Source organism: Procambarus clarkii, chromosome 74 (assembly GCF_040958095.1).
Source record: "Procambarus clarkii isolate CNS0578487 chromosome 74, FALCON_Pclarkii_2.0, whole genome shotgun sequence".
NCBI lineage: Eukaryota > Metazoa > Arthropoda > Malacostraca > Decapoda > Cambaridae > Procambarus > Procambarus clarkii.
Genome location: NC_091223.1, coordinates 10,816,430 through 10,843,878, shown reverse-complemented (window position 1 = coordinate 10,843,878; position 27,449 = coordinate 10,816,430). Strand labels below are relative to the sequence as shown.

Genomic DNA, 27,449 nt, shown 5'->3' with positions numbered 1-27,449 from the left:
CTCCCACTACCAGTTACTGTGGGTGTCTGCCACTCTCTGACACACAGCCTGTCTCCCACTACCAGTTACTGTGGGTGTCTGCCACTCTCTGACACACAGCCTGTCTCCCACTACCAGTTACTGTGGGTGTCTGCCACTCTCTGACACACAGCCTGTCTCCCACTACCAGTTACTGTGGGTGTCTGCCACTCTCTGACACACAGCCTGTCTCCCACTACCAGTTACTGTGGGTGTCTCCCACTACCAGTTACTGTGGGTGTCTGCCACTCTCTGACACACAGCCTGTCTCCCACTACCAGTTACTGTGGGTGTCTCCCACTACCAGTTACTGTGGGTGTCTGCCACTCTCTGACACACAGCCTGTCTCCCACTACCAGTTACTGTGCGTGTCTGCCACTCTCTGACACACAGCCTGTCTCCCACTACCAGTTACTGTGGGTGTCTGCCACTCTCTGACACACAGCCTGTCTCCCACTACCAGTTACTGTGCGTGTCTGCCACTCTCTGACACACAGCCTGTCTCCCACTACCAGTTACTGTGGGTGTCTGCCACTCTCTGACACACAGCCTGTCTCCCACTACCAGTTACTGTGCGTGTCTGCCACTCTCTGACACACAGCCTGTCTCCCACTACCAGCTACTGTGGGTGTCTGCCACTCTCTGACACACAGCCTGTCTCCCACTACCAGTTACTGTGGGTGTCTGCCACTCTCTGACACACAGCCTGTCTCCCACCACCAGTTACTGTGGGTGTCTGCCACTCTCTGACACACAGCCTGTCTCCCACTACCAGTTACTGTGGGTGTCTGCCACTACCAGTTACTGTGGGTGTCTGCCACTCTCTGACACCCACCCTGTCTCCCACTACCAGTTACTGTGGGTGTCTGCCACTCTCTGACACCCAGCCTGTCTCCCACTACCAGTTACTGTGGGTGTCTGCCACTCTCTGACACACAGCCTGTCTCCCACTACCAGTTACTGTGGGTGTCTGCCACTCTCTGACACACAGCCTGTCTCCCACTACCAGTTACTGTGGGTGTCTGCCACTCTCTGACACACAGCCTGTCTCCCACTACCAGTTACTGTGGGTGTCTGCCACTCTCTGACACACAGCCTGTCTCCCACTACCAGTTACTGTGTGTGTCTCCCACTCTCTGACACACAGCCTGTCTCCCACTACCAGTTACTGTGTGTGTCTGCCACTCTCTGACACACAGCCTGTCTCCCACTACCAGTTACTGTGGGTGTCTGCCACTCTCTGACACACAGCCTGTCTCCCACTACCAGTTACTGTGGGTGTCTGCCACTCTCTGACACACAGCCTGTCTCCCACTACCAGTTACTGTGGGTGTCTGCCACTCTCTGACACACAGCCTGTCTCCCACTACCAGTTACTGTGGGTGTCTGTCACCCAGCCTGCCTCCCACTCTCTGACACACAGCCTGTCTCCCACTACCATTTACTGTGGGTGTCTGCCACTCTCTGACACACAGCCTGTCTCCCACTACCAGTTACTGAGAGTGTCTGCCACTCTCTGACACACAGCCTGCCTCCCACCACCAGACTCGATCCCAAACCTCCCCCAGACCCGTCCAGAGGGAGCTGGTTGGGCTAGGTTGATGGGGCCCGAGGCAGAAGCAGGAAATGAAAACGTTTTATATCCTGCCATAAACGTTCCTTCCCGAGATTAAAACGTTATCCTAATAACACGTTTGTTACCATGATCAAAGTCTCATGCCATGATAAAAGTTCCCTATCATAATAAAAAAGGTTGATAACATGATAACAAGTTTATTGTGGTTCTTTAAGACTAGAAGCACTGACTATCCATCAGAGCTGGACGATACGATCACTGGGGTCCTATTAAGTCGTGGGGGTCCTATTTAGTCGTGGGGGTCCTATTAGGTCGTGGGGGTCCTATTAAGTCATGGGGTCCTATTAAGTCGTGGGGGTCCTATTAAGTCGTGGGGGTCCTATTAAGTCGTGGGGGTCCTATTAAGTCGTGGGGGTCCTATTAAGTCGTGGGGGTCCTATTAAGTCGTGGGGGTCCTATTAAGTCGTGGGGGTCCTATTAAGTCGTGGGGGTCCTATTAAGTCGTGGGGGTCCTATTAAGTCGTGGGGGTCCTATTAAGTCGTGGGGGTCCTATTAAGTCGTGGGGGTCCTATTAAGTCGTGGGGGTCCTATTAAGTCGTGGGGGTCCTATTAAGTCGTGGGGGTCCTTCTGTGTCGTGGGGTCCAATTAAGTCGTGGAGCACCACAAGTAGTGTCAAGACTCTGTAAAGATGTAGGGGGGGAGGGGGGTCCAGGAGGAGCTGGAACGTCGTTTCTGGCTTTGCCTTGCTATGAGTGTGTGTGTGTAATTACCTAAGTGTAGTTACAGGATGAGAGCTACGCTCGTGGTGTCCCGTCTTCCCAGCACTCTTTGTCATATAACGCTTTGAAACTACTGACGGTCTTGGCCTCCACCACCTTCTCACCTAACTTGTTCCGTCTACCACTCTGTTTGTAAAGTGAATTTTTTTATATTTCTTCGGCATCTGTGTTTAGCTAGTTTAAATCTATGACCTCTTGTTGTTAAAGTTCCAGGTCTCAGGAAATCTTCCCTATCGATTTTATCAATTCCTGTTACTATTTTGTATGTAGTGATCATATCACACATATCAATGTGTGTGTATGTGTATGTGTGTGTGTGTATGTGTGTGTGTGTGTGTGTGTGTGTGTGTGTGTGTGTGTGTGTGTGTGTGTGTGTTTACTATTTTGCAATTACTAATTGTGTCTTCAGAATCGAGCCATTTGTTCTTGGACCTCGAAAATAGATTGGTTAAATTTCTAACCAATCTATTTTCCTCTATTATGTCTACTACATATATTTCTCTGTAACACACACACACACAAAAAGCAACCTGTAGCAGCTGTCTTAACTCCCAGGTACCTAATTACTGCTAGGTGAACAGGAGCATCAGGGTGAATAAACTCTGCCTATTTGTTACCGCCCAATCTCTGCCTAATTTCTTGTAAATTTATACCACATTTCCCTTTTTCCAGCAACTGGGCAAGTCTCCCATCGTAAGTGACTAATTAAAGATCCTGGCCAGAGGCACGCTGAGGGCCTGCGCTTCCTCTTTTAGTATCCATGGTGATACATTGTCTGGTCCAACTGCTTTAGTTGCATCCAGTGTTGCTACCGAGGGCCTGCGCTGCCTCTTTTAGTATCCATGGTGATACATTGTCTGGTCCAACTGCTTTAGTTGCATCCAGTGTTGCTACCGAGGGCCTGCTCTGCCTCTTTTAGTATCCATGGTGATACATTGTCTGGTCCAACTGCTTTAGTTGCATCCAGTGTTGCTACCGAGGGCCTGCGCTGCCTCTTTTAGTATCCATGGTGATACATTGTCTGGTCCAACTGCTTTAGTTGCATCCAGTGTTGCTACCGAGGGCCTGCGCTGCCTCTTTTAGTATCCATGGTGATACATTGTCTGGTCCAACTGCTTTAGTTGCATCCAGTGTTGCTACCGAGGGCCTGCGCTTCCTCTTTTAGTATCCATGGTGATACATTGTCTGGTCCAACTGCTTTAGTTGCATCCAGTGTTGCTACCGAGGGCCTGCGCTTCCTCTTTTAGTATCCATGGTGATACATTGTCTGGTCCAACTGCTTTAGTTGCATCCAGTGTTGCTAGCTGTTTCATTACTTCCTTTGTTTTTTTTATATCCGATAGTTTCTCATCTAGGGTCATGTCCTCTTATAACAATATGAGCTGCTCAGGCTCGGTTGTGAACACTCCATGGAAACTGGCATTCAGTGCCTCGCAGATTTCCTTGTCACTATCCGTATATGCCACTCTGGTTTTCGTAGTCTTGTCACTTGGTCGGTCTCTGACATTTTCCTTCTTATATGACTACTAGCTGTACCCGACCACGTGTTGCTGTACCCGACCACGTGTTGCTGTACCCGACCACGTGTTGCTGTACCCGACCACGTGTTGCTGTACCCGACCACGTGTTGCTGTACCCGACCACATGTTGCTGTACCCGACCATGTGTTGCCGAGCCACAGCAACCCTCCTCTGTCCCCCCCCACTAACCAACCAATCCCCGTCCCCTCGTCCTCCCAACCATCCCCACTCCCTCGTCCCCTCGTGCTCCCCACCATTCCCCACTCCCTCGTCCAATGTGTTCCCAAATGATCTGATGTTCTCATCAGAAAAATGGGAACATCAAATAATCTAATGTTCCCATCACTGAAAAATAACAACAGTTAAAAAACGAAATGAAAAACAATGACAAAAAATAAACAATACTCACGAAATGAATGATATGTCAAACAACACAGCTCAATTCCAACACAATATCACACAAAATAATTAAATAAAAATGAAAATAAATCGACATCTATGATAATTCAATTATCAATGCAATTGGAAACATTGAATTGGAATCGTAACATATTTAGTATAGCGTGTGTTGCTTTTACGTGCAACAGATGGTGCTGTTTAAAAAAAAAACGTTTTTACCTGTCACAGGTGTGGCATCTATATAGTAGGTGTATAAAAACACTTATATTCGAATGAAACGTCGTGTCAAAAATTTCAAAGCAATCGGCGAAGAACTTTCGGAGACTAGCGATTTTGAGCAAACGAACATTAACATTTTTATTTATATAAAGAAAACACTAGTATACTCAGAGAGGGAGAGAGAACTATCAGGGAAAGTGCCAAGCCAGCACGACTATATAGCACTGGGAAGGGGTCACAGGATAAGGATTTGGGATGGGACGGGGGAGGAAAGGAATAGTACCCAACCACTTGGACGGTCGGGGGATTGAACACCGACCTGCATGAAGCGAGACCGTTGCTCTACCGTCCTTTTCCGTAGCCTACTCCAGGTAAACACCCCATCAGTGCGCTGGAGGATCTCCCTGTCCACCTGTCGTCTCCCTGTCCACCTGTCGTCCATCCTGGCACTGGGATGTCAGATTACCCGAGCCCCTGTCCATGGCTTACTGCGTCAGCAGGTCCTGAAGCCTCTCCTCTCCTCTCCCTTACTATCCCTTACTCTCCCACTTACTCTATATTCAGCTAGTTATCGTTACTAACTACTAATAACACTTGTCACCAACCCCAGGTCAGGGCACGGGGAGGGGGGGGGGGCAATAATAGGATTTTTCATACATTTATTTAGAAAATTATAAGTATATTATATAAATATACTTATTTATACTTATAAATATTTAATTATATAAATATAAGTCAACTTGTAACTCTTGACCCTCAATAGTGATCATGAAATATGTTCTAATATCTAGCTAATACTCTAGCTAATTTGGTCTTCTGGAAATAGTTCTAACTTGTTATAACTTAATCTGTTGTACCTTCCTAAATATAAATTATTCACATCAATATATTAATGATAATTCCGTATATGAAATTTGTCATCAATAATGACCGAAAGGGTAAGATTAATAATTCTAACACGAGTCTCCTCAATATTTCTTATGTTTTTCTTCACTGTCGAGGGTAATTGAAAAATTAACTCTCCAAAATTCATTCTTTTATTTTTGGTCTGACGCCTGAACGCGTTTCGTAATGCTTATTACATTTTCAAAGACTAGTTTACACATAACATACATCATACTTATACTCGTTTTGGATGAGGTGATATGGCACAAAAATTTTGGGTGAGGTGACAAACACAAGCCAGAACACGAATCAATGGGTGTAAATTGGATATGAAAACATAAGAATAGAAGTAACTGCAGAAGGCCTATTGACCCATACTTCCTCTTGCTGCTTCCATGTTGGTTCGGGGTCTTGAAGTGGGTAGAATATAATTGTGCATTAATTGGCTATTGATTGCTGGTGTTGACTTTTTGATGTGTAGTGCCTCGCTGATGTCGAGTCTCCTGCTATCGCTGTATTTATCGATGATTTCTGTGTTGCTTGTTAATTAAGATTTCTCTGGTGATAGTCTGGTTTTGAGAAGAGATTATATGTTCCTTGATGGAGACCTGTTGTTTGTGCATTGTTATTCGTCTAGAAAGAGACGTTGTTGTCTTGCCTATATACTGAGATCTTTGGGGCTGACAGTCCCCAAGCGGGCATGTGAAGGCATAGACGACGTTGGTCTCCTTCAAGGCGATCTGTTTGGTGTCTGGGGAGATATCCATGAGTCATGAACCATCCTTATGAAGATGTATTAGTAAATACGAAAGTATTTAAGGAAATTCCTGTCCTAATCCTTCCTTCGTGGTCTGACACTATCACAGTATTCATTACGTGTTAATTTCTCCGTGATTTACACACATATCCTATCTGGAAATAGTCAACTCTTCTGTAATAATTGATAATGCACAAATACATTTACTCCCGTTAACATAACATTGCCGCTAGTCTAGACTATCTGCTACGTGGTCTTGGAGTTATTTATCATTCGATTATATTCATATATAACCCACACCAGCTAAGGATAATCCAGTTCCACTAAATTGTATCTTCGTGTTGGGAACTTTATAAGTGCATCTCATCTGTCTGGCGACGCCTGGCAACACCTGCGCCGTGAGTCAGTCGTTCGGTTAATCTCGCGCAGCCGCCGAACTAAGCTTCGGGTCTCCCTCCACTAATCAATTTACCTGTGATAATATCTATATCTATATATATATTTTGTCACTCGGGCAACCTCCCATGGACGCGCCTACCAACCACACGCCCTGTTACTCATCTCTGGGCCCCACCTCACTCGCAGACTCTTAGGAAACTCACTCTTGGTCCCCCTTCTGTCACTGGTCGGTGGTGTCCTCCAGTCCCTGTCTGCTGGACGGTGGTATCAACCAGTCCCTGTCTGCTGGACGGTGGTATCCGGTATCTTGGCAAATCCGGTTATCAGACAGGAGCAGCATCCGGCCGCTGTCGATTCCTGGAGCGACGATTTCCCGCCCGCGGGCGTCGCGTCGGCGTGACGTCACCGTCTCCTCAGGCGGTGATTGGTCCAGACTCTCTTCTCCTTTTCATTTTGAATTCACTGGCCTACCGGTCTCTCTGGAGGTAGCCTAGGTATGTCTCTCATGACACTATGTAGTTATTTGGTTGTGGTTGTCGTGGTGGTGGTTGAGTGGTTGTTGTGGTGGTTGTTGTGGTGGTTGTTGAGTTCTCTCAGCCCTGGGACCAGCCATAGAGACGACCCTCTCGACTTTCTAAATTTCGTTCCGACGGAAGTGGAGGTTCCATGGTCCCGCGTGGTCCCGCGTGGCCCCACGTGGTCCCACATGGTCCCACATGGTCCCACATGACCCCACGTGGCCCGGCATGGCCCGGCATGGCCCGGCGTGGCCCCCACATGGCTACAGTCTGTCTTCAGTCACGGCAGCCCCCAAAACCGACGCACGAATTAACAAGATCCTCGTGGGCCACCAGAACATCGATCGCTAAAGGGGATGGTGCACCCGGCGCTCTACAGGTGGCTCTAGTTCTGTCGCGCCCTCACACAGGTGGCTCTAGGTGGGGGCTGGCCCTCCACACATGTGGCTCTAGGTGGGGGCTGGCCCTCCACACTGATGGCTCTAGGTGGGGACTGGCCCTCCACACTGATGGCTCTAGGTGGGGGCTGGCCCTCCACACAGGTGGCTCTAGGTGGGGGCTGGCCCTCCACACTGATGGCTCTAGGTGGGGGCTGGCCCTCCACACAGGTGGCTCTAGGTGGGGGCTGGCCCTCCACACAGGTGGCTCTAGGTGGGGACTGGCCCTCCACACTGATGGCTCTAGGTGGGGGCTGGCCCTCACACAGGTGGCTCTAGGTGGGGGCTGGCCCTCCACACAGGTGGCTCTAGGTGGGGGCTGGCCCTCCACACAGGTGGCTCTAGGTGGGGGCTGGCCCTCCACACAGGTGGCTCTAGGTGGGGGCTGGCCCTCCACACTGATGGCTCTAGGTGGGGGCTGGCCCTCCACACTGATGGCTCTAGGTGGGGGCTGGCCCTCCACACATGTGGCTCTAGGTGGGGGCTGGCCCTCCACACATGTGGCTCTAGGTGGGGGCTGGCCCTCCACACATGTGGCTCTAGGTGGGGGCTGGCCCTCCACACATGTGGCTCTAGGTGGGGGCTGGCCCTCCACACATGTGGCTCTAGGTGGGGGCTGGCCCTCCACACATGTGGCTCTAGGTGGGGACTGGCCCTCCACACATGTGGCTCTAGGTGGGGGCTGGCCCTCACACAGGTGGCTCTAGGTGGGGACTGGCCCTCCACACATGTGGCTCTAGGTGGGGGCTGGCCCTCCACACAGGTGGCTCTAGGTGGGGGCTGGCCCTCCACACTGATGGCTCTAGGTGGGGGCTGGCCCTCCACACATGTGGCTCTAGGTGGGGACTGGCCCTCCACACATGTGGCTCTAGGTGGGGACTGGCCCTCCACACATGTGGCTCTAGGTGGGGACTGGCCCTCCACACATGTGGCTCTAGGTGGGGACTGGCCCTCCACACATGTGGCTCTAGGTGGGGACTGGCCCTCCACACAGGTGGCTCTTGGTGGGGGCTGGCCCTCCACACAGGTGGCTCTAGGTGAGGGCTGGCACTCCACACAGGTGGCTCTAGGTGGGGGCTGGCCCTCCACACAGGTGGCTCTAGGTGGGGGCTGGCCCTCCACACATGTGGCTCTAGGTGGGGACTGGCCCTCTACACAGGTGGCTATAGTACTTGCTCCCATAGCTGACTCTGTCTTGTACCTTCAGACATCTAGCTTTGTGGCTGACTATACCTTACACACCTGACTAATATCGGGCCATCATTTCACACATCAGACATTCATACTGTCTATATTTCCTAGCGAAAGAAAAGTCACATGTGTAGTGTCAACCTCACACATATGACTAATTCAAAGTCACACTACTCTGTCTTTTTTTTGACTTAGGGAAGAGTCACACATGTGACTACTTAACGCTAGGCTCTGATTCAAAGTCATTAGTGACTAGTGTTTAACAAGGACGCTTCCATTATTCTACCTGATCTCAGGTAATTAAAAAAGGAATGATTTTGGCTAATGGGCTCCATCAATTGTTTTGAAAAAAACAGTTTTAATCGCATTTTAAAAGTTCAAATTATCCTGAAATTTGGTATTTTTTTTGTGTGTGAGCAGTTTCTACCACCACTACCCTCCACCACCACCACTACACCACCACTACCACTACCCTCCACCACCACCACTACACCACCACTACCCTCCACCACCACTACCCTCCACCACCACTACTCCACCACCACCACTACTCCTCCACCATCACCACCCTCCACCACCACCACTACACCACCACCACTACACCACCACTACCCTCCACCACCACTACTCCACCACCATCACTACTCCACCACCACCACTACTCCTCCACCACCACTACCCTCCACCACCACTACCCTCCACCACCAACACCCTCCACCACCACTACCACTACACTCCACCACTACCCTCTACCACCACCACCCTCCACCACCACTACCCTCCACCACCAACACCTCTCCTGTACTTGCTTCTACTCCTCCGAGCAGACTAGCCTCCAGGGGCAATATTAATTAACGGGCCAATTGGATGGTTGGGTTGTCTGAGGGCGGTCACAGCAACATGGGGCGGGGCGGGGCGGGGCGGTGCTCTAGCTGTCTGACTCCACTGATCGCTCAAGCTGTCATGGATGCCTCCTCAACACACCCGAATGAAGCCAAATGATGACACAAATTCACGCCCAGGCAAGGACATGGTGACATGTTCACACCATCAAAAGTCAGTTTGCTGGGCCACGAAGGCCAGGATATGATAACTGAACGATAACATCTTTAGTCGAGTGACAAAATCGCACTGAGGGTATTGATTAGGTGCCGATATTTCTAAGAGTGTGGCAGTGGAGCCGACCCCAACTGGCCTATGATACGCCCCTCACGCACATGCAATGTGTGTGAGAGTTGTGTGAGGCTAGCCCCAGGCGTCTGGCCTCCACCCTCCTCCTAGGTCACGTGGCTCTTGTTTACCTGCTGGGTGGTAAATAGCTTTTGAAGACAGTTATAGTTCGACGCCGCGGTTCGGAGGCCGCGGTTCGGAGGCCGCGGTTCGGAGGCCGCGGTTCGGAGGCCGCGGGTCGGAAGCCGCGGTTCGGAGGTCGCGGTTCGGAGGTCGCGGTTCGGAGGCCGCGGGTCGGAGGCCGCGGGTCGGAGGCCGCGGTTCGGAGGTCGCGGTTCGGAGGTCGCGGTTCGGAGGTCGCGGTTCGGAGGCCGCGGTTCGGAGGCCGCGGTTCGGAGGTCGCGGTTCGGAGGTCGCGGTTCGGAGGCCGCGGGTCGGAGGCCGCGGTTCGGAAGCCGCGGTTCGGAGGCCGCGGGTCGGAGGCCGCGGTTCGGAGGCCGCGGTTCGGAGGTCGCGGGTCGGAAGCCGCGGTTCGGAGGCCGCGGTTCGGAAGCCGCGGGTCGGAGGCCGCGGGTCGGAGGCCGCGGGTCGGAGGCCGCGGGTCGGAGGCCGCGGTTCGGAGGCCGCGGTTCGGAGGCCGCGGTTCGGAGGCCGCGGGTCGGAAGCCGCGGTTCGGAAGCCGCGGTTCGGAAGCCGCGGTTCGGAGGCCGCGGTTCGGAGGCCGCGGTTCGGAGGCCGCGGTTCGGAGGCCGCGGTTCGGAGGCCGCGATTCGGAGGCCGCGGGTCGGAGGCCGCGGTTCGGAAGCCGCGGTTCGGAGGCCGCGGTTCGGAGGCCGCGGGTCGGAGGCCGCGGGTCGGAGGCCGCGGTTCGGAGGCCGCGGTTCGGAGGCCGCGGGTCGGAAGCCGCGGTTCGGAAGCCGCGGTTCGGAAGCCGCGGTTCGGAGGCCGCGGTTCGGAGGCCGCGGTTCGGAGGCCGCGGTTCGGAGGCCGCGGTTCGGAGGTCGCGGGTCGGAGGCCGCGGTTCGGAAGCCGCGGTTCGGAGGCCGCGGTTCGGAGGCCGCGGTTCGGAGGCCGCGGTTCGGAAGCCGCGGTTCGGAAGCCGCGGTTCGGAAGCCGCGGTTCGGAGGCCGCGGGTCGGAAGCCGCGGTTCGGAAGCCGCGGTTCGGAAGCCGCGGGTCGGAAGCCACAGTTCGGAAGCCGCGGTTCGGAAGCCGCGGTTCGGAGGCCGCGGGTCGGAGGCCGCAGTTCGGACACATGCAGACAGCAAATCAATGTACGAGAAAAGTTTGAACGTAATCAGAGTCATTTATGAAGAGTTTTTCATTCATAACCACATTGTCGGCCGGATTACCAAGCACCTGACCACTGTGTATGGGAACATAATCCCCATAAACATAAAATATACTGTATTTTAATGACTAAAATCGAATACAACGTCTCTGGATACTAAGTAAACTAATATGCAGTAGATTGCCACTTAGCACAGTTGAATTTCTTGCATTGGACTGTTCTGCGTTTAAATCCAATACCATGTTTCATTTAAGACTATTTCCAGCATTCAAATTTAACATAATTTGAATTCAAAGTTCCTTTGGCTGCCTTTCCACATTCTTAATGTATGTATCTCTTCCAGTTCCTTCCCATTTACGGTCCTAATAGCCTTCTCAGTTGACAGAGTTTAACGGTTCTGGAGAAACATGGTTCTGGAGACCGAATTGAACCCAGAATTGGTTCTGGAGAGAGAATTAAACTACAAGAACCCAGGGTCTCTGGAGAACGAAGTGACCCTGGGAGCCGGTCGGCCGAGCGGACAGCACGCTGGACTTGTGATCCTGTGGTCCTGGGTTCAATCCCAGGCGCCGGCGAGAAACAATGGGCAGAGTTTCTTTCACCCTATGCCCCTGTTACCTAGCAGTAAAATAGGTACCTGGGTGTTAGTCAGCTGTCACGGGCTGCTTCCTGGGGGTGGAGGCCTGGTATGGATAACCTCAAGATAACCCTGGGTTCTGGAAGGTTCTCATAGACCCTGGGTTCTGGAAGGTTCTCATAGACCCTGGGTTCTGGAAGGTTCTCATAGACCCCAGGTTCTGGAAGGTTTCTACAGACCCTGGGTTCTGGAAGGTTTCTACAGACCCTGGGTTCTGGAAGGTTCTCATAGACCCCGGGTTCTGGAAGGTTCTCACAGACCCTGGGTTCTGGAAGGTTTCTACAGACCCTGGGTTCTGGAAGGTTCTCATAGACCCTGGGTTCTGGAAAGTTCTCATAGACCCTGGGTTCTGGAAGGTTTCTACACACCCTGGGTTCTGGAAGGTTCTCATAGACCCTGGGTTCTGGAAGGTTCTCATAGACCCTGGGTTCTAGGTTCTCATAGACCCTGAGTTCTGGAAGGTTCTCATAGACCCTGGGTTCTGGAAGGTTCTCACAGACCCTGGGTTCTGGAAGGTTCTCACAAACCCTGGGTTCTGGAAGGTTCTCACAGACCCCGGGTTCTGGAAAGTTCTCACAGACCCTGGGTTGTGGAAGGTTCTCACAGACCCTGGGTTCTGGAAGGTTCTCACAGACCCTGGGTTCTGGAAGGTTCTCACAAACCCTGGGTTCTGGAAGGTTCTCACAGACCCCGGGTTCTGGAAGGTTCTCACAGACCCCGGGTTCTGGAAGGTTCTCACAGACACTAGGTTCTGGAAGGTTCTCATAGACCCTGGGTTCTGGAAGGTTCTCACAGACCCTGGGGTTCTGGAAGGTTCTCACAGACCCTGGATTCTGGAAGGTTCTCATAGACCCTGGGTTCTGGAAGGTTTCTATAGACCCTGGGTTCTGGAAGGTTCTCACAAACCCTGGGTTCTGGAAGGTTTCTATAGACCCTGGGTTCTGGAAGGTTCTCATAGACCCTGGGGTTCTGGAAGGTTCTCATAGACCCTGGGTTCTGGAAGGTTTCCATAGACCCTGGGTTCTGGAAGGTTCTCATAGACCCTGGGGTTCTAGAAGGTTCTCATAGATCCTGGGGTTCTGGAAGGTTCTCATAGACCCTGGGGTTCTGGAAGGTTCTCATACACCCTGGGTTCTGGAAGGTTTCCATAGACCCTGGGTTCTGGAAGGTTTTCATAGACCCTGGGGTTCTAGAAGGTTCTCATAGATCCTGGGGTTCTAGAAGGTTCTCATAGACCCTGGGTTCTGGAAGCTTCTCATAGACCCCTGGGGTTCTGAAAGGTTCTCATAGACCCTGGGTTCTGGAAGCTTCTCATAGACCCTGGGTTCTGGAAGGTTCTCACAGACCCTGGGTTCTGGAAGCTTCTCATAGACCCTGGGTTCTGGAAGCTTCTCATAGACCCTGTGGTTCTGGAAGTTTCTCATAGACCCTGGGTTCTGGAAGGTTCTCATAGACCCTGGGTTCTAGGTTCTCATAGACCCTGGGGTTCTGGAAGGTTCTCATAGACCCTGGGTTCTGGAAGGTTCTCACAGACCCAGGTTCTGGAAGGTTCTCACAGACCCTGGGTTCTGGAAGGTTCTCATAGACCCTGGGGTTCTAGAAGGTTCTCATAGATCCTGGGGTTCTAGAAGGTTCTCATAGACCCTGGGTTCTGGAAGGTTCTCACAGACCCCGGGTTCTGGAAGGTTCTCATAGACCCTGGGGTTCTGGAAGGTTCCCATAGACCCTGGGTTCTGGAAGGTTCTCACAGACCCAGGTTCTGGAAGGTTCTCATAGACCCTGGGGTTCTGGAAGGTTCTCATAGACCTTGGGTTCTAGGTTCTCATAGACCCTGGGGTTCTGGAAGGTTCTCATAGACCCTGGGTTCTGGAAGGTTCTCACAGACCCAGGTTCTGGAAGGTTCTCACAGACCCAGGTTCTGGAAGGTTCTCATAGACCCCGGGTTCTGGAAGGTTCTCATAGACCCTGGGGTTCTGGAAGGTTCTCACAGACCCCGGGTTCTGGAAGGTTCTCAAAGACCCTGGGGTTCTGGAAGGTTCCCATAGACCCTGGGTTCTGGAAGGTTCTCATAGACCCTGGGGTTCTGGAAGGTTTCCATAGACCCTGGGTTCTGGAAGGTTCTCACAGACCCAGGTTCTGGAAGGTTCTCATAGACCCTGGGGTTCTAGAAGGTTCTCATAGACCCTGGGTTCTGGAAGCTTTCCACAGACCCTGGATTTTGCTAATTCCGTCAATGTAAATTCATACGCCACTGGATTTATTTCAACCAAACTTTGCATGGCTTCCCTATTTAACCCAAAAAGATAATAGGCTATATATGGCGTCCCAGCTCCTCTGTCTTACATTTAGAGACGAGTTTAATATGGCCACAACAATAGCTTCGCTCGAAGCTTTTGCATCAGTCTCCCATGACTTGATTGTCAACCTTCAGAACAGAAAACGGATTGAAAACACGTAAAGATCTATGGGAAGCCCCAGAGGTCCTCCATACGTTTACCACCAAGAGTATTGGGTTCTGGGGGCACCCTGGAGGGTCGGCTGGACTACTGAGAATGTTACAATGAGAGAGAACAATGTAACAATGACGGAGAAGATGTCTGGTGAAAATGTAAACTGAGTGAAAGTGACTGAAGGTGTAACCACCGATAATGGGATTGAAGGGGGAGCTTAGGAGGCTTTGGAGGGTGAGGTCAGCCTTATACCCGCTTGATGGAGTTCTGGAAGTTCTTCTTCTCCCCAAGTCCGGCCCGAGGTCAGGCTTGACTTGTGAGAGCTTGGTCCACCAGGCTGTTGCTTGGAGCGGGAAGGGAAGATGCCAAAATGCTAAAAGTCGTGTGAAATGATGTGGCCCTTGTTGTAAACCAGGATGATGTCAAGTACCTCATATAGTATACTAGAGTGGGTATACCCGGTTGTGCCTAGGTCCCCCCCCCCTTTCCCTTTCTCCCTATTTTCACCCTTACCCCCCCCCAGTATCCTACCATCTCAACCTCCCCCCCCCCCTGCTCTCTGCTAGAAATTCAATATTATAATGTACTGAAAACTACACCAACTCTACGGAAAGAAATCCCATATTTCACGTCTTATGAAAATCGCAGGGGGCGCTACAGGAGCCGATATTTCTTAAAAAGTACCACTGGGACACACATTCTATTATAGAGACCTAGATAAGCACTATATATACTGCAAGGATTTCAAGACTAGCGACGCACACGGAAGCATTTAGGTCAGACAGAACAAATGTGTATTGGTGTATGGAGTGTGTGCGTCCCGCCCCCGTACACCAGGACGAGTGTGGCCACACACACTGTGTATGGGGCCATAAACTGGACTTATCGTGGCCAGACGGGGCCAGACCAGCTGCCGAAATGGCTCTCGGTATTTTAGTGATAGTGATCTTTTGTGCGGCGTCCAATGGTGGCCCCACACTCTCTGGCGCGAGACACCAGCGGGATTTCAATGTTTTTCTACTCTGCTTCATCCCCCTGTCCCCCCCTCTCTCTCTCTCTCTCTCTCTCTCTCTCTCTCTCTCTCTCTCTCTCTCTCTCTCTCTCTCTCTCCCTCCCTCTCCTCCTCTGTTGGCAATATTTTTTTCTACAATAGTATTATATCGTCCACCCCACTAGTACACACACCATCTGTCCCACCTGGCCACCACACCATCTGTCCCACCTGGCCACCACACCATCTGTCCCACCTGGCCACCACACCATCTGTCCCACCTGGCCACCACACCATCTGTCCCACCTGGCCACCACACCATCTGTCCCACCTGGCCACCACACCATCTGTCCCACCTGGCCACCACACCATCTGTCCCACCTGGCCACCACACCATCTGTCCCACCTGGCCACCACACCATCTGTCCCACCTGGCCACCACACCATCTGTCCCACCTGGCCACCACACCATCTGTCCCACCTGGCCACCACACCATCTGTCCCACCTGGCCACCACACCATCTGTCCCACCTGGCCACCACACCATCTGTCCCACCTGGCCACCACACCATCTGTCCCACCTGGCCACCACACCATCTGTCCCACCTGGCCACCACACCATCTGTCCCACCTGGCCACCACACCATCTGTCCCACCTGGCCACCACACCATCTGTCCCACCTGGCCACCACACCATCTGTCCCACCTGGCCACCACACCATCTGTCCCACCTGGCCACCACACCATCTGTCCCACCTGGCCACCAGTACACACACCATCTGTCACACCTGGCCACCAGTACCAGCTTAGCAGCTTATCTATTCCCTGGTCAGTATCTTGCATGTTGTGATCATATCTCCGTTTCTTCTGTCCTCTAGGATAGTGTGATCCAGTTCATAAGTGTATCGTCATAGCCTAAGGCTCGTGCCTCTAGCATCAGTCTTGTTGAAAACTTCTGTACTTTCAATTTTAGGTTTAATGGTTCGCAATGTGCGGATGCCATGCCGACGCTGCATACTCCAGTACTTGTCTCACAAAGGTTTGGCAGATTACTTTGAGTCCTACTTTAGTATTCTAAATGATGTTCAAATGTTTGGCAGCGTCACACATGCTGCCAATGACACCGTGTTTATGTGTGTCTCTGGTGTTAGTGTTGGGTTTATGTCCACTCTCAAATCTCTCTTTCCAATTCCTGCAGTTGCCTTGCCCCTTACGGTGTACGGTAGATACTTCCTGATCTACTTTCCCATCGTCATTATCTTACACTCGACGGGGTTAAATTCCAGCAACCATGTGTTGGTTGAATGGTTGCCTGAGCTTGGTTAGGGTCAACCTGTAACTTCATACACTCGTTTGATGCCTGGTTGATACCTGGTTGATGGGGTTCTGGGAGTTCTTCTACTCCCCAAGCCCGGCCCGAGGCCAGACTCGACTTGTGAGAGTTTGGTCCACCAGGCTGATTCTTGGAGCGGCCCGCAGGCCCACATACCCACCACAGCAGGTATGCGTGGTATGGTGGTATGTGGGCCCGCAGGCCCACATACCACACCACATTATCTTTGCATCCTTTGTCCATTGCAAACACTGCCATGCACGAACTCACTCCTTACGACAGGTCATTTATATTAATTAGGAAGAGCAGCGGTCCCAGGAACGAGCCTTGTGGGACCCCACTCATTCACCAGCCTGAAACCACCTCACTTGTCTGGCTCTTTGGTTTCTGTCCTTTAGTTACTCCTTTAGACCCCGCTACTTCCCACCAAACACACACCGAAACTACGACGTTGGTGCAACGTTCGAGCAAGTTTTAACACCTAACCAGTTATAACAACCAATATAGCAAGTTGTAACAACGTTCTAATACGTCATAAACACGTTAAGCCAAGATGTAGCAACTTTATTTCAAGTTGTTACAAGCGGAAAATAGAGACAGTTTCGGTTTGTGTTTCCAGGGTTCAGCCTGCATCTCCCTCCTGTGATCCAGTCTCTCATCAACAGTCTTTAATGCTTTTTGCACAGCTAAGAAAACCGTCTACCCAGCATTATTTTCCCGTCTTTTTTTAATAAATCTGTCACAGAACTCATAGAAGTGGCGGTTGTTGTGGTCGTTAACGAGTACAAAGTAGTTTGGTACTTGGGACTTGAATACCTTTGGCCTTTTAAGGGGCTGGTGTGCCATTTGTACAAACAGAACACTTTTTTATATTTTTCGAATCGACTTCTATACGATTCTCTCACACGGGGGACCCTTCATGTGTCAGGTAAGTCCACTACGGGCTCACCATAGCCCGTGCTACTTGCCCCGCTTCTGTGTCAGGTAAGTCCACTACGGGCTCACCATAGCCCGTGCTACTTGCCCCGCTCCTGTGCCAGGTAAGTCCACTACAGGCTCACCATAGCCCGTGCTACTTGCCCCGCTCCTGTGTCAGGTAAGTCCACTACGGGCTCACCATAGCCCGTGCTACTTGCCCCGCTCCTGTGTCAGGTAAGTCCACTACGGGCTCACCATAGCCCGTGCTACTTGCCCCGCTCCTGTGCCAGGTAAGTCCACTACGGGCTCACCATAGCCCGTGCTACTTGCCCCGCTCCTGTGCCAGGTAAGTCCACTACGGGCTCACCATAGCCCGTGCTACTTGCCCCGCTCCTGTGCCAGGTAAGTTATGGGCTCACCATAGCCCGTGCTACTTGCCCCGCTCCTGTGTCAGGTAAGTTATGGGCTCACCATAGCCCGTGCTACTTGCCCCGCTCCTGTGCCAGGTAAGTCCACTACGGGCTCACCATAGCCCGTGCTACTTGCCCCGCTCCTGTGTCAGGTAAGTCCACTACGGGCTCACCATAGCCCGTGCTACTTGCCCCGCTCCTGTGTCAGGTAAGTCCACTACGGGCTCACCATAGCCCGTGCTACTTGCCCCGCTCCTGTGCCAGGTAAGTCCACTACGGGCTCACCATAGTCCGTGCTACTTGCCCCGCTCCTGTGCCAGGTAAGTCCACTACGGGCTCACCATAGTCCGTGCTACTTGCCCCGCTCCTGTGCCAGGTAAGTCCACTACGGGCTCACCATAGCCCGTGCTACTTGCCCCGCTCCTGTGCCAGGTAAGTCCACTACGGGCTCACCATAGCCCGTGCTACTTGCCCCGCTCCTGTGCCAGGTAAGTCCACTATGGGCTCACCATAGCCCGTGCTACTTGCCCCGCTCCTGTGCCAGGTAAGTCCACTACGGGCTCACCATAGCCCGTGCTACTTGCCCCGCTCCTGTGCCAGGTAAGTCCACTACGGGCTCACCACAGCCCGTGCTACTTGCCCCGCTCCTGTGCCAGGTAAGTCCACTACGGGTTCACCATAGCTCGTGCTACTTGCCCCGCTCCTGTGCCAGGTAAGTCCACTACGGGCTCACCATAGCCCGTGCTACTTGCCCCGCTCCTGTGCCAGGTAAGTCCACTACGGGCTCACCATAGCCCGTGCAACTTGCCCCGCTCCTGTGCCAGGTAAGTCCACTACGGGCTCACCATAGCCCGTGCTACTTGTCCCGCTCCTGTGCCAGGTAAGTCCACTACGGGCTCACCATAGCCAGTGCTACTTGCCCCGCTCCTGTGCCAGGTAAGTCCACTACGGGCTCACCATAGCCCGTGCTACTTGCCCCGCTCCTGTGCCAGGTAAGTCCACTACGGGCTCACCATAGCCCGTGCTACTTGCCCCGCTCCTGTGCCAGGTAAGTCCACTACGGGCTCACCATAGCCCGTGCTACTTGCCCCGCTCCAGTGCCAGGTAAGTCCACTACGGGCTCACCATAGCCCGTGCTACTTGTCCCGCTCCTGTGCCAGGTAAGTCCACTACGGGCTCACCATAGCCAGTGCTACTTGCCCCGCTCCTGTGCCAGGTAAGTCCACTACGGGCTCACCATAGCCCGTGCTACTTGCCCCGCTCCTGTGCCAGGTAAGTCCACTACGGGCTCACCATAGCCCGTGCTACTTGCCCCGCTCCTGTGCCAGGTAAGTCCACTACGGGCTCACCATAGCCCGTGCTACTTGCCCCGCTCCTGTGCCAGGTAAGTCCACTACGGGCTCACCATAGCCCGTGCTACTTGCCCCGCTCCTGTGCCAGGTAAGTTACGGGCTCACCATAGCCAGTGCTACTTGGAACTTGTTCCGAGTAGCTGAATCTTTAACAACAACAACCCTCCTATACTCCCCATCACAGTTACTTCCCATATTCCCCCCTAATTACCTGTGCCTCGCCCTCCCCAGCTCCCCCCTCACCTGGCCTCGTGATCTTCCATTCCTTGATCATTTCTCATCCGCCTCCACCCCCCCTCTCTCCCCCCCCAACCCCACGCTGCGGGCTCACAACTTTAACCCAAAAAGGTCAGAGGAGCAAAATTGGGAGAGTAATCCCCCGTGTTGGATGCTTAAACCTGGCGCTTGTGACGGGTGAGGGGCTCCCCTGGAGGGTGTGACGGGTGAGGGGCTCCCCTGGAGGGTGTGACGGGTGAGGGGCTCCCCTGGAGGGTGTGTGACGGGTGAGGGGCTCCCCTGGAGGGTGTGACGGGTGAGGGGGCTCCCCTGGAGGGTGTGGCGGGTGAGGGGGCTCCCCTGGAGGGTGTGACGGGTGAGGGGGCTCCCCTGGAGGGTGTGACAGGTGAGGGGCTCCCCTGGAGGGTGTGACAGGTGAGGGGGCTCCCCTGGAGGGTGTGTGACGGGTGAGGGGCTCCCCTGGAGGGTGTGACGGGTGAGGGGGCTCCCCTGGAGGGTGTGACGGGTGAGGGGCTCCCCTGGAGGGTGTGACGGGTGAGGGGCTCCCCTGGAGGGTGTGTGACGGGTGAGGGGCTCCCCTGGAGGGTGTGACGGGTGAGGGGGCTCCCCTGGAGGGTGTGGCGGGTGAGGGGCTCCCCTGGAGGGTGTGACGGGTGAGGGGGCTCCCCTGGAGGGTGTGACAGGTGAGGGGCTCCCCTGGAGGGTGTGACAGGTGAGGGGGCTCCCCTGGAGGGTGTGACGGGTGAGGGGCTCCCCTGGAGGGTGTGACGGGTGAGGGGGGCTCCCCTGGAGGGTGTGACGGGTGAGGGGACTCCCCTGGAGGGTGTGACGGGTGAGGGGGCTCCCCTGGAGGGTGTGACGGGTGAGGGGGCTACCCCTGGAGGGAGTGACGGGTGAGGGGACTCCCCTGGAGGGTGTGACGGGTGAGGGGGCTCCCCTGGAGGGTGTGACGGGTGAGGGGGCTACCCCTGGAGGGAGTGACGGGTGAGGGGCTCCCCTGGAGGGTGTGATGGGTGAGGGGGCTCCCCTGGAGGGTGTGACGGATGAGGGGCTCCCCTGGAGGGTGTGACGGGTGAGGGGCTCCCCTGGAGGGTGTGACGGGTGAGGGGACTCCCCCTGGAGGGTGTGACGGGTGAGGGGCTCCTCTGGAGGGTGTGAGGGGTGAGGGGCTCCCCTGGAGGGTGTGACGGGTGAGGGGGTGGAGGGCAGCAACAGAGGGTGGTGGAGGGCAGCAACAGAGGGTGGTGGAGGGTAGCAACAGAGGGTGGTGGAGGGCAGCAACAGAGAGGGGTGGAGAGCAGCAACAGAGGGTGGGGGGGGGCAGCAACAGTGGGGGGTGGAGGGCAGCAACAGAGGGGGGTGGAGGGCAGCAACAGAGGGGGGTGGGGGGCAGCAACAGAGGGGGTGGAGGGCAGCAACAGAGGGGGGTGGAGGGCAGCAACAGAGGGGGGTGGAGGGCCGCAACAGAGGGGGGTGGAGGGCAGCAACAGAGGGGGTGGAGGGCAGCAACAGAGGGGGGTGGAGAGCAGCAACAGAGGGGGGTGGAGGGCCGCAACAGAGGGGGTGGAGGGCAGCAACAGAGGGGGGTGGAGGGCAGCAACAGAGGGGGGTGGAGGGCAGCAGCAGAGGGGGGTGGAGGGCAGCAACAGAGGGAGGTGGAGGGCAGCAACAGAGGGGGGTGGAGAGCAGCAACAGAGGGGGGTGGAGGGCAGCAACAGAGGGGGGTGGAGGGCAGCAGCAGAGGGAGGTGGAGGGCAGCAACAGAGGGAGGTGGAGGGCAGCAACAGAGGGGGGTGGAGGGCAGCAACAGAGGGGGTGGAGGGCAGCAACAGAGGGGGGTGGAGAGCAGCAACAGAGGGGGGTGGAGAGCAGCAACAGAGGGGGGTGGAGAGCAGCAACAGAGGGGGGTGGAGAGCAGCAACAGAGGGGGGTGGAGAGCAGCAACAGAGGGGGGTGGAGGGCAGCAACAGAGGGGGGTGGAGAGCAGCAACAGAGGGGGGTGGAGGGCAGCAACAGAGGGGGGTGGAGAGCAGCAACAGAGGGGGTGGAGAGCAGCAACAGAGGGGGGTGGAGGGCAGCAACAGAGGGGGGTGGAGAGCAGCAACAGAGGGGGGTGGAGGGCAGCAACAGAGGGGGGTGGAGGGCAGCAACAGAGGGGGGTGGAGGGCAGCAACAGAGGGGGGTGGAGGGCAGCAACAGAGGGGGGTGGAGGGCAGCAACAGAGGGGGGTGGAGGGCAGCAACAGAGGGGGGTGGAGAGCAGCAACAGAGGGGGGTGGAGGGCAGCAACAGAGGGGGGTGGAGGGCAGCAACAGAGGGGGGTGGAGGGCAGCAACAGAGGGGGGGGGGTAAAGGGACCTGGCCCGTCTGGGTGGCAACAGCCATTGTTGCCAACACGGTGTCACTCTTTTCTCCAGGAATGTGTTCGTGTATTTATTATTTGTACCTACAAGATCTGTGTTGGTGGGGGTGAGTGGGAGGGGGTGAGTGGGAGGGGGGGTGAGTGGGAGGGGGGGTGAGTGGGAGGGGGGGTGAGTGGGAGGGGGGTGAGTGGGAGGGGGGTGAGTGGGAGGGGGGGTGAGTGGGAGGGGGGGTGAGTGGGAGGGGGGTGAGTGGGAGGGGGTGAGTGGGAGGGGGTGAGTGGGAGGGGGTGAGTGGGAGGGGGGGTGAGTGGGAGGGGGGTGAGTGGGAGGGGGGGTGAGTGGGAGGGGGGGTGAGTGGGAGGGGGGGTGAGTGGGAGGGGGGTGAGTGGGAGGGGGTGAGTGGGAGGGGGGTGAGTGGGAGGGGGGTGAGTGGGAGGGGGGGTGAGTGGGAGGGGGGGTGAGTGGGAGGGGGGTGAGTGGGAGGGGGGGTGAGTGGGAGGGGGGGTGAGTGGGAGGGGGGTGAGTGGGAGGGGGTGAGTGCGAGGGGGTGAGTGGGAGGGAGGAGAGTAAACTTGACAGTACTGAAGCATTAAGCCTCCAAAGTGTTAGCCAGCTTAACCATTACTGAAGTGAACATTCGAGTCGTAACTACTACTCCGCTTTAGAGCGCTTCCTCCTCAACCCTTGCACAACTAGCTATCCCTGGAACGCAACCCGTCACTGGACTACAACCATGTTCCTAGTTACTGCAACCCGTCCTCACACTAGGCTGGTTAAAGCAGCGGCCGGCCGCCCCATAAGCATTCATCAATTTTAACACACTGAGTATTAGACATTGGTTAATTCTCATATATAAATTTCTATATATTATACATACAACCCACGTAAGTTGAGCACTGGCAGCCCATCCTCGTAGGTCAGAGAGTCCATGCGGGTGCCGCGTACACTTCATGACTCAAGCCTTGGTTGTGTATTGCGTTCTGAAGGTTTCAAGAGACTGTGGATGTGCGCGCATGCGTGTGGATGTGCGCGCATGCGTGTGGATGAATCTACTAACTGCGATAGTGAATCGCAGTTAGTGGGTTATTAACGACCCGTTGCTTACAAGCACAAGGTAATTAGCATAGTGGCAGTCTGCCCATTCAACCCGTTCTCGCAAATTCGTAAAGTCAATATTGACTTATTAAATAAGTGCATAGGTGACATACTAAACATAATAGATACCCTTAAAAAGCTTCATAGAAAACACCGACCTTACCTAACCTTGTTAGTATGTTAAGATAAGCATCTTATTGCTTCGTAATTACAATTATTACCTAACCTATAATAGGTATAGGTTAAGTAATAATTGTAATTACGAAGCAATAAGATGCTTATCTTAAGATACTAACAAGGTTAGGTAAGGTCGGTGTTTTCTATGAAGCTTTTTAAGGGTATCTATTATGTTTAATATATCACCTATGCACTTATTAAATAAGTCAATATTGACTTCGAATTTGCGAGAACGGGTTGGCCCATTAAGGGGGGTAGTTAAGGACTCAACCAGGTCATTACACACCCAACACCAGCACATAAGCCTAATCCTCCTCTTAAAGCTCCATCCCCCCCCCCCTCCCCATGACGCAGCCCAAACTGCGTCACCTAACGCAGCCCAAACTGCGTCACCTAACGCAGCCCAAACTGCGTCACCTAACGCAGCCCAAACTGCGTCACCTAACGCAGCCCAAACTGCGTCACCTAACGCAGCCCAAACTGCGTCACCTAACGCAGCCCAAACTGCGTCACCTAACGCAGCCCAAACTGCGTCACCTAACGCAGCCCAAACTGCGTCACCTAACGCAGCCCAAACTGCGTCACCTAACGCAGCCCAAACTGCGTCACCTAACGCAGCCCAAACTGCGTCACCTAACGCAGCCCAAACTGCGTCACCTAACGCAGCCCAAACTGCGTCACCTAACGCAGCCCAAACTGCGTCACCTAACGCGTCGCATTCACCAATCCGTTTCAAATACGACGTATGTGTAAAAAAAAAAATACGTTTTCTATACATCGTCCTCGGTAGGTTAGGTTAGGGTGCCTGGGGTTCATATACATATTATGTATAAACAGTTGCAATTTTTTACGGAGTGGTAGATCGAAGGTGCGTATTTGCCCAACCAGTTCTGCTTTGATTCATATTATAAAAAAGGAGTGAATTATATTCAGTGTTGACTTCCCAATTTATAATATTTTTTTATTGAAATTCATTAATCAAAATAATTTGCATATTTTACACAGTCATCAATCATGCCGACATTTTGTCGTTAATAGTTAACGGTCTCGGCCACGCTCAAATGACCACGTCCCAGTCGTTAATATATATTTAGGAAGCCTTGTATCACACTATGGTCCTGGTAAGGAACACAAGGTGTCTAACACTAGACATAATGTCTTCTAACACAAGGTGTCTAACACTAGACATAATGTCTTCTAACACAAGGTGTTCAACACTAGACATAATGTCTTCTAACACAAGGTGTCTAACACTAGACATAATGTCTTCTAACACAAGGTGTCTATCACTAGACATAATGTCTTCTAACACAAGGTGTCTATCAGTAGACATAATGTCTTCTAACACAAGGTGTACCATTAACTAACCACAATTGAATCAAGACAGATGAAGATAGACAGAGATTACAGGACGACCTGGACAAACTGGAGGAATGCTCTTGAAAATGGCTACTAAAGTTCAACTCAGGAAAGTGTAAAGTAATGAAATTAGGCGAAGGGAGCAGGAGGCTGAACACAAGGTATCATCTGGGAGGTGATATCCTGTAAGAGTCAAATAGAGAGAAAGATCTGGGGGTTGATATCACACCGAACTTGTCCCCAGAGGCCCACATCAAAAAAATATCATCAGCGGCATATGCTAGACTAGCCAACATAAGAACTGCCTTTAGAAACTGGTGTAAGGAATCAGTCAGGACCCTGTATACCACCTATGTCAGACCATTCCTGGAATATGCAGCTCCAGCCTGGAGTCCATACCTAGTTAAACACAAAAAGTTAGAAAAGATTCAGCGGTATGCCACAAGGCTCGTCTCGGAACTGAGAGGAATGAGCTACGAGGAAAGTCTAAAGTAGTTGAACCTCACGTCCCTGGAAAACAGAAGAGTTAGGAGACATGATAACCACCTACAAAATTCTCAGGGGAATTGACAGGGTGGACAAAGACACACTCTTCAGCACGGGTGGGACACGAACAAGGGGACACAGGTGGAAACTTAGTACCCAGATGAGCCACAGGGACTTTAGAAAGAATTTTTTTCAGTGTCAGAGTAGTTAATAAATGGAACGCATTAGGCAGTGATGTGGTGGAGGCTGACTCCATACACAGTTTCAAGTGTAAATATGATAGAGCCCAGTAGGCTCAGAAATCTGTACACCAGTTGAATGACAGTTGAGAGGCGGGACCAAAGAGCCAGAGCTCAACCCCCGCAAACACAACTAGTTGAGTACACACACACACACGCACACAACCAGGTGAGGTGCTGGTGCCCAAGACCAGCCTAAGAAAGCCCAGTGTTCCAGCCTGTAGAGTGGACCAAACTGTTCCAATTTGAGGTGAACTAATTATAACTTGTCAATAAATCCAATTTCCTGCCGAGTCAATCCGACGAGGAAGATCATTCTTTTGTCCAAAAGTCATCCAACAGTTCATGGGAACTTTCATTTCATACAGAAAGGAAAATTTTGATTTTATTTAGGATTACTTTCATGTATAGGTTTCTTGTCACTCTTTTTATCTAAGTCCCAGTTAATCCAGCATCCAAGTTAATTGAGATGCTGCCTCAGATGCTGGCGTCGTAATAAGAGATGTTGACATCATAATAAGACATGCTGACATCATAATAAGACATGTTGACATCATAATAAGACATGTTGACATCATAATTAGAGATGTTGACATCATAATAAGAGATGTTGACATCATAATTAGAGATGTTGACATCATAATTAGAGATGTTGACATCATAATAAGACATGCTGACATCATAATAAGACATGTTGACATCATAATAAGACATGTTGACATCATAATAAGAGATGTTGACATCATAATAAGAGATGTTGACATCATAATAAGACATGTTGACATCATAATAAGACATGTTGACATCATAATAAGACATGCTGACATCATAATAAGACATGTTGACATCATAATAAGACATGCTGACATCATAATAAGACATGTTGACATCATAATAAGACATGTTGACATCATAATTAGAGATGTTGACATCATAATAAGACATGTTGACATCATAATAAGACATGTTGACATCATAATAAGACATGCTGACATCATAATAAGACATGTTGACATCATAATAAGACATGCTGACATCATAATAAGACATGTTGACATCATAATAAGACATGTTGACATCATAATAAGACATGTTGACATCATAATAAGACATGTTGACATCATAATAAGACATGTTGACATCATAATAAGACATGCTGACATCATAATAAGACATGTTGACATCATAATAAGACATGCTGACATCATAATAAGACATGTTGACATCATAATAAGACATGTTGACATCATAATAAGACATGTTGACATCATAATAAGACATGTTGACATCATAATAAGACATGTTGACATCATAATAAGACATGTTGACATCATAATAAGACATGCTGACATCATAATAAGACATGTTGACATCATAATAAGACATGTTGACATCATAATAAGACATGTTGACATCATAATAAGACATGTTGACATCATAATAAGACATGTTGACATCATAATAAGACATGTTGACATCATAATAAGACATGTTGACATCATAATTAGAGATGTTGACATCATAATAAGACATGCTGACATCATAATAAGACATGCTGACATCATAATAAGACATGTTGACATCATAATAAGACATGTTGACATCATAATAAGACATGTTGACATCATAATTAGAGATGTTGACATCATAATAAGACATGCTGACATCATAATAAGACATGCTGACATCATAATAAGACATGTTGACATCATAATAAGACATGTTGACATCATAATAAGACATGCTGACATCATAATAAGACATGTTGACATCATAATAAGACATGTTGACATCATAATAAGACATGTTGACATCATAATAAGAGATGTTGACATCATAATAAGACATGCTGACATCATAATAAGACATGCTGACATCATAATAAGACATGTTGACATCATAATAAGACATGTTGACATCATAATAAGACATGTTGACATCATAATAAGACATGTTGACATAATAAGACATGTTGACATCATAATAAGACATGTTGACATCATAATAAGACATGTTGACATCACACAAACAAGCAAGAAGCAATTACTCGACAGCTATAAAAAACAGAAACAGACCTTTTCAACAAATTAAATTCCAAATTGCATTTAAAGCAACTTGCATATCAAGAATAAAATGCAGACGTTGAAAAATGGCGAAAGAATTCATAAGAGAATGAAAAGGAAATGTGTGACACACTCAATGAACCAAGTGTGGATTTGCAAAATAAAGATTTCAGAAAGCCT

The 27,449-nt window shown here is 51.7% G+C and overlaps 4 protein-coding genes across 4 annotated transcripts in view; all 4 read right to left on the bottom strand.

Annotated features, from left to right (window-relative positions):
• LOC138356817 (mucin-22-like) overlaps positions 1-9,732 on the bottom strand; it is a 12,519-nt gene extending 2,787 nt beyond the window's left edge. Inside the window, exon 1 of the mRNA XM_069313146.1 lies at positions 9,685-9,732. Within this exon, the coding sequence (XP_069169247.1) occupies positions 9,685-9,732 (48 nt within the window). The remainder of the gene's footprint in view (positions 1-9,684) is intronic.
• Positions 9,733-9,997: 265 nt separating this feature from the next.
• Positions 9,998-11,176, bottom strand: LOC123752497 (proline-rich protein 2-like). The gene has a single exon (XM_045734543.2). It carries the CDS (start codon positions 11,174-11,176, stop codon positions 9,998-10,000), a length of 1,179 nt encoding a protein of 392 aa, XP_045590499.2.
• Positions 11,177-11,808: 632 nt separating this feature from the next.
• Positions 11,809-12,753, bottom strand: LOC138356816 (uncharacterized). The gene has a single exon (XM_069313145.1). The coding sequence runs from the start codon at positions 12,751-12,753 to the stop codon at positions 11,809-11,811; it is 945 nt and encodes a 314-aa protein (XP_069169246.1).
• Positions 12,754-25,683: 12,930 nt separating this feature from the next.
• LOC123752498 (neuroblast differentiation-associated protein AHNAK-like) lies at positions 25,684-27,219 on the bottom strand. Its single transcript, XM_045734544.2, has one exon. It carries the CDS (start codon positions 27,217-27,219, stop codon positions 25,684-25,686), a length of 1,536 nt encoding a protein of 511 aa, XP_045590500.2.
• Positions 27,220-27,449: the final 230 nt, after the last annotated feature.

Coding starts and splice junctions, on each gene's coding strand:
- LOC138356816 (XM_069313145.1), bottom strand. CDS start 12,753: ATGAGAACCTTCCAGAACCCAGGGTCTATAGAAACCTTCCAGAACCCA.
- LOC123752497 (XM_045734543.2), bottom strand. CDS start 11,176: ATGACTCTGATTACGTTCAAACTTTTCTCGTACATTGATTTGCTGTCT.
- LOC123752498 (XM_045734544.2), bottom strand. CDS start 27,219: ATGTCTTATTATGATGTCAACATGTCTTATTATGATGTCAACATGTCT.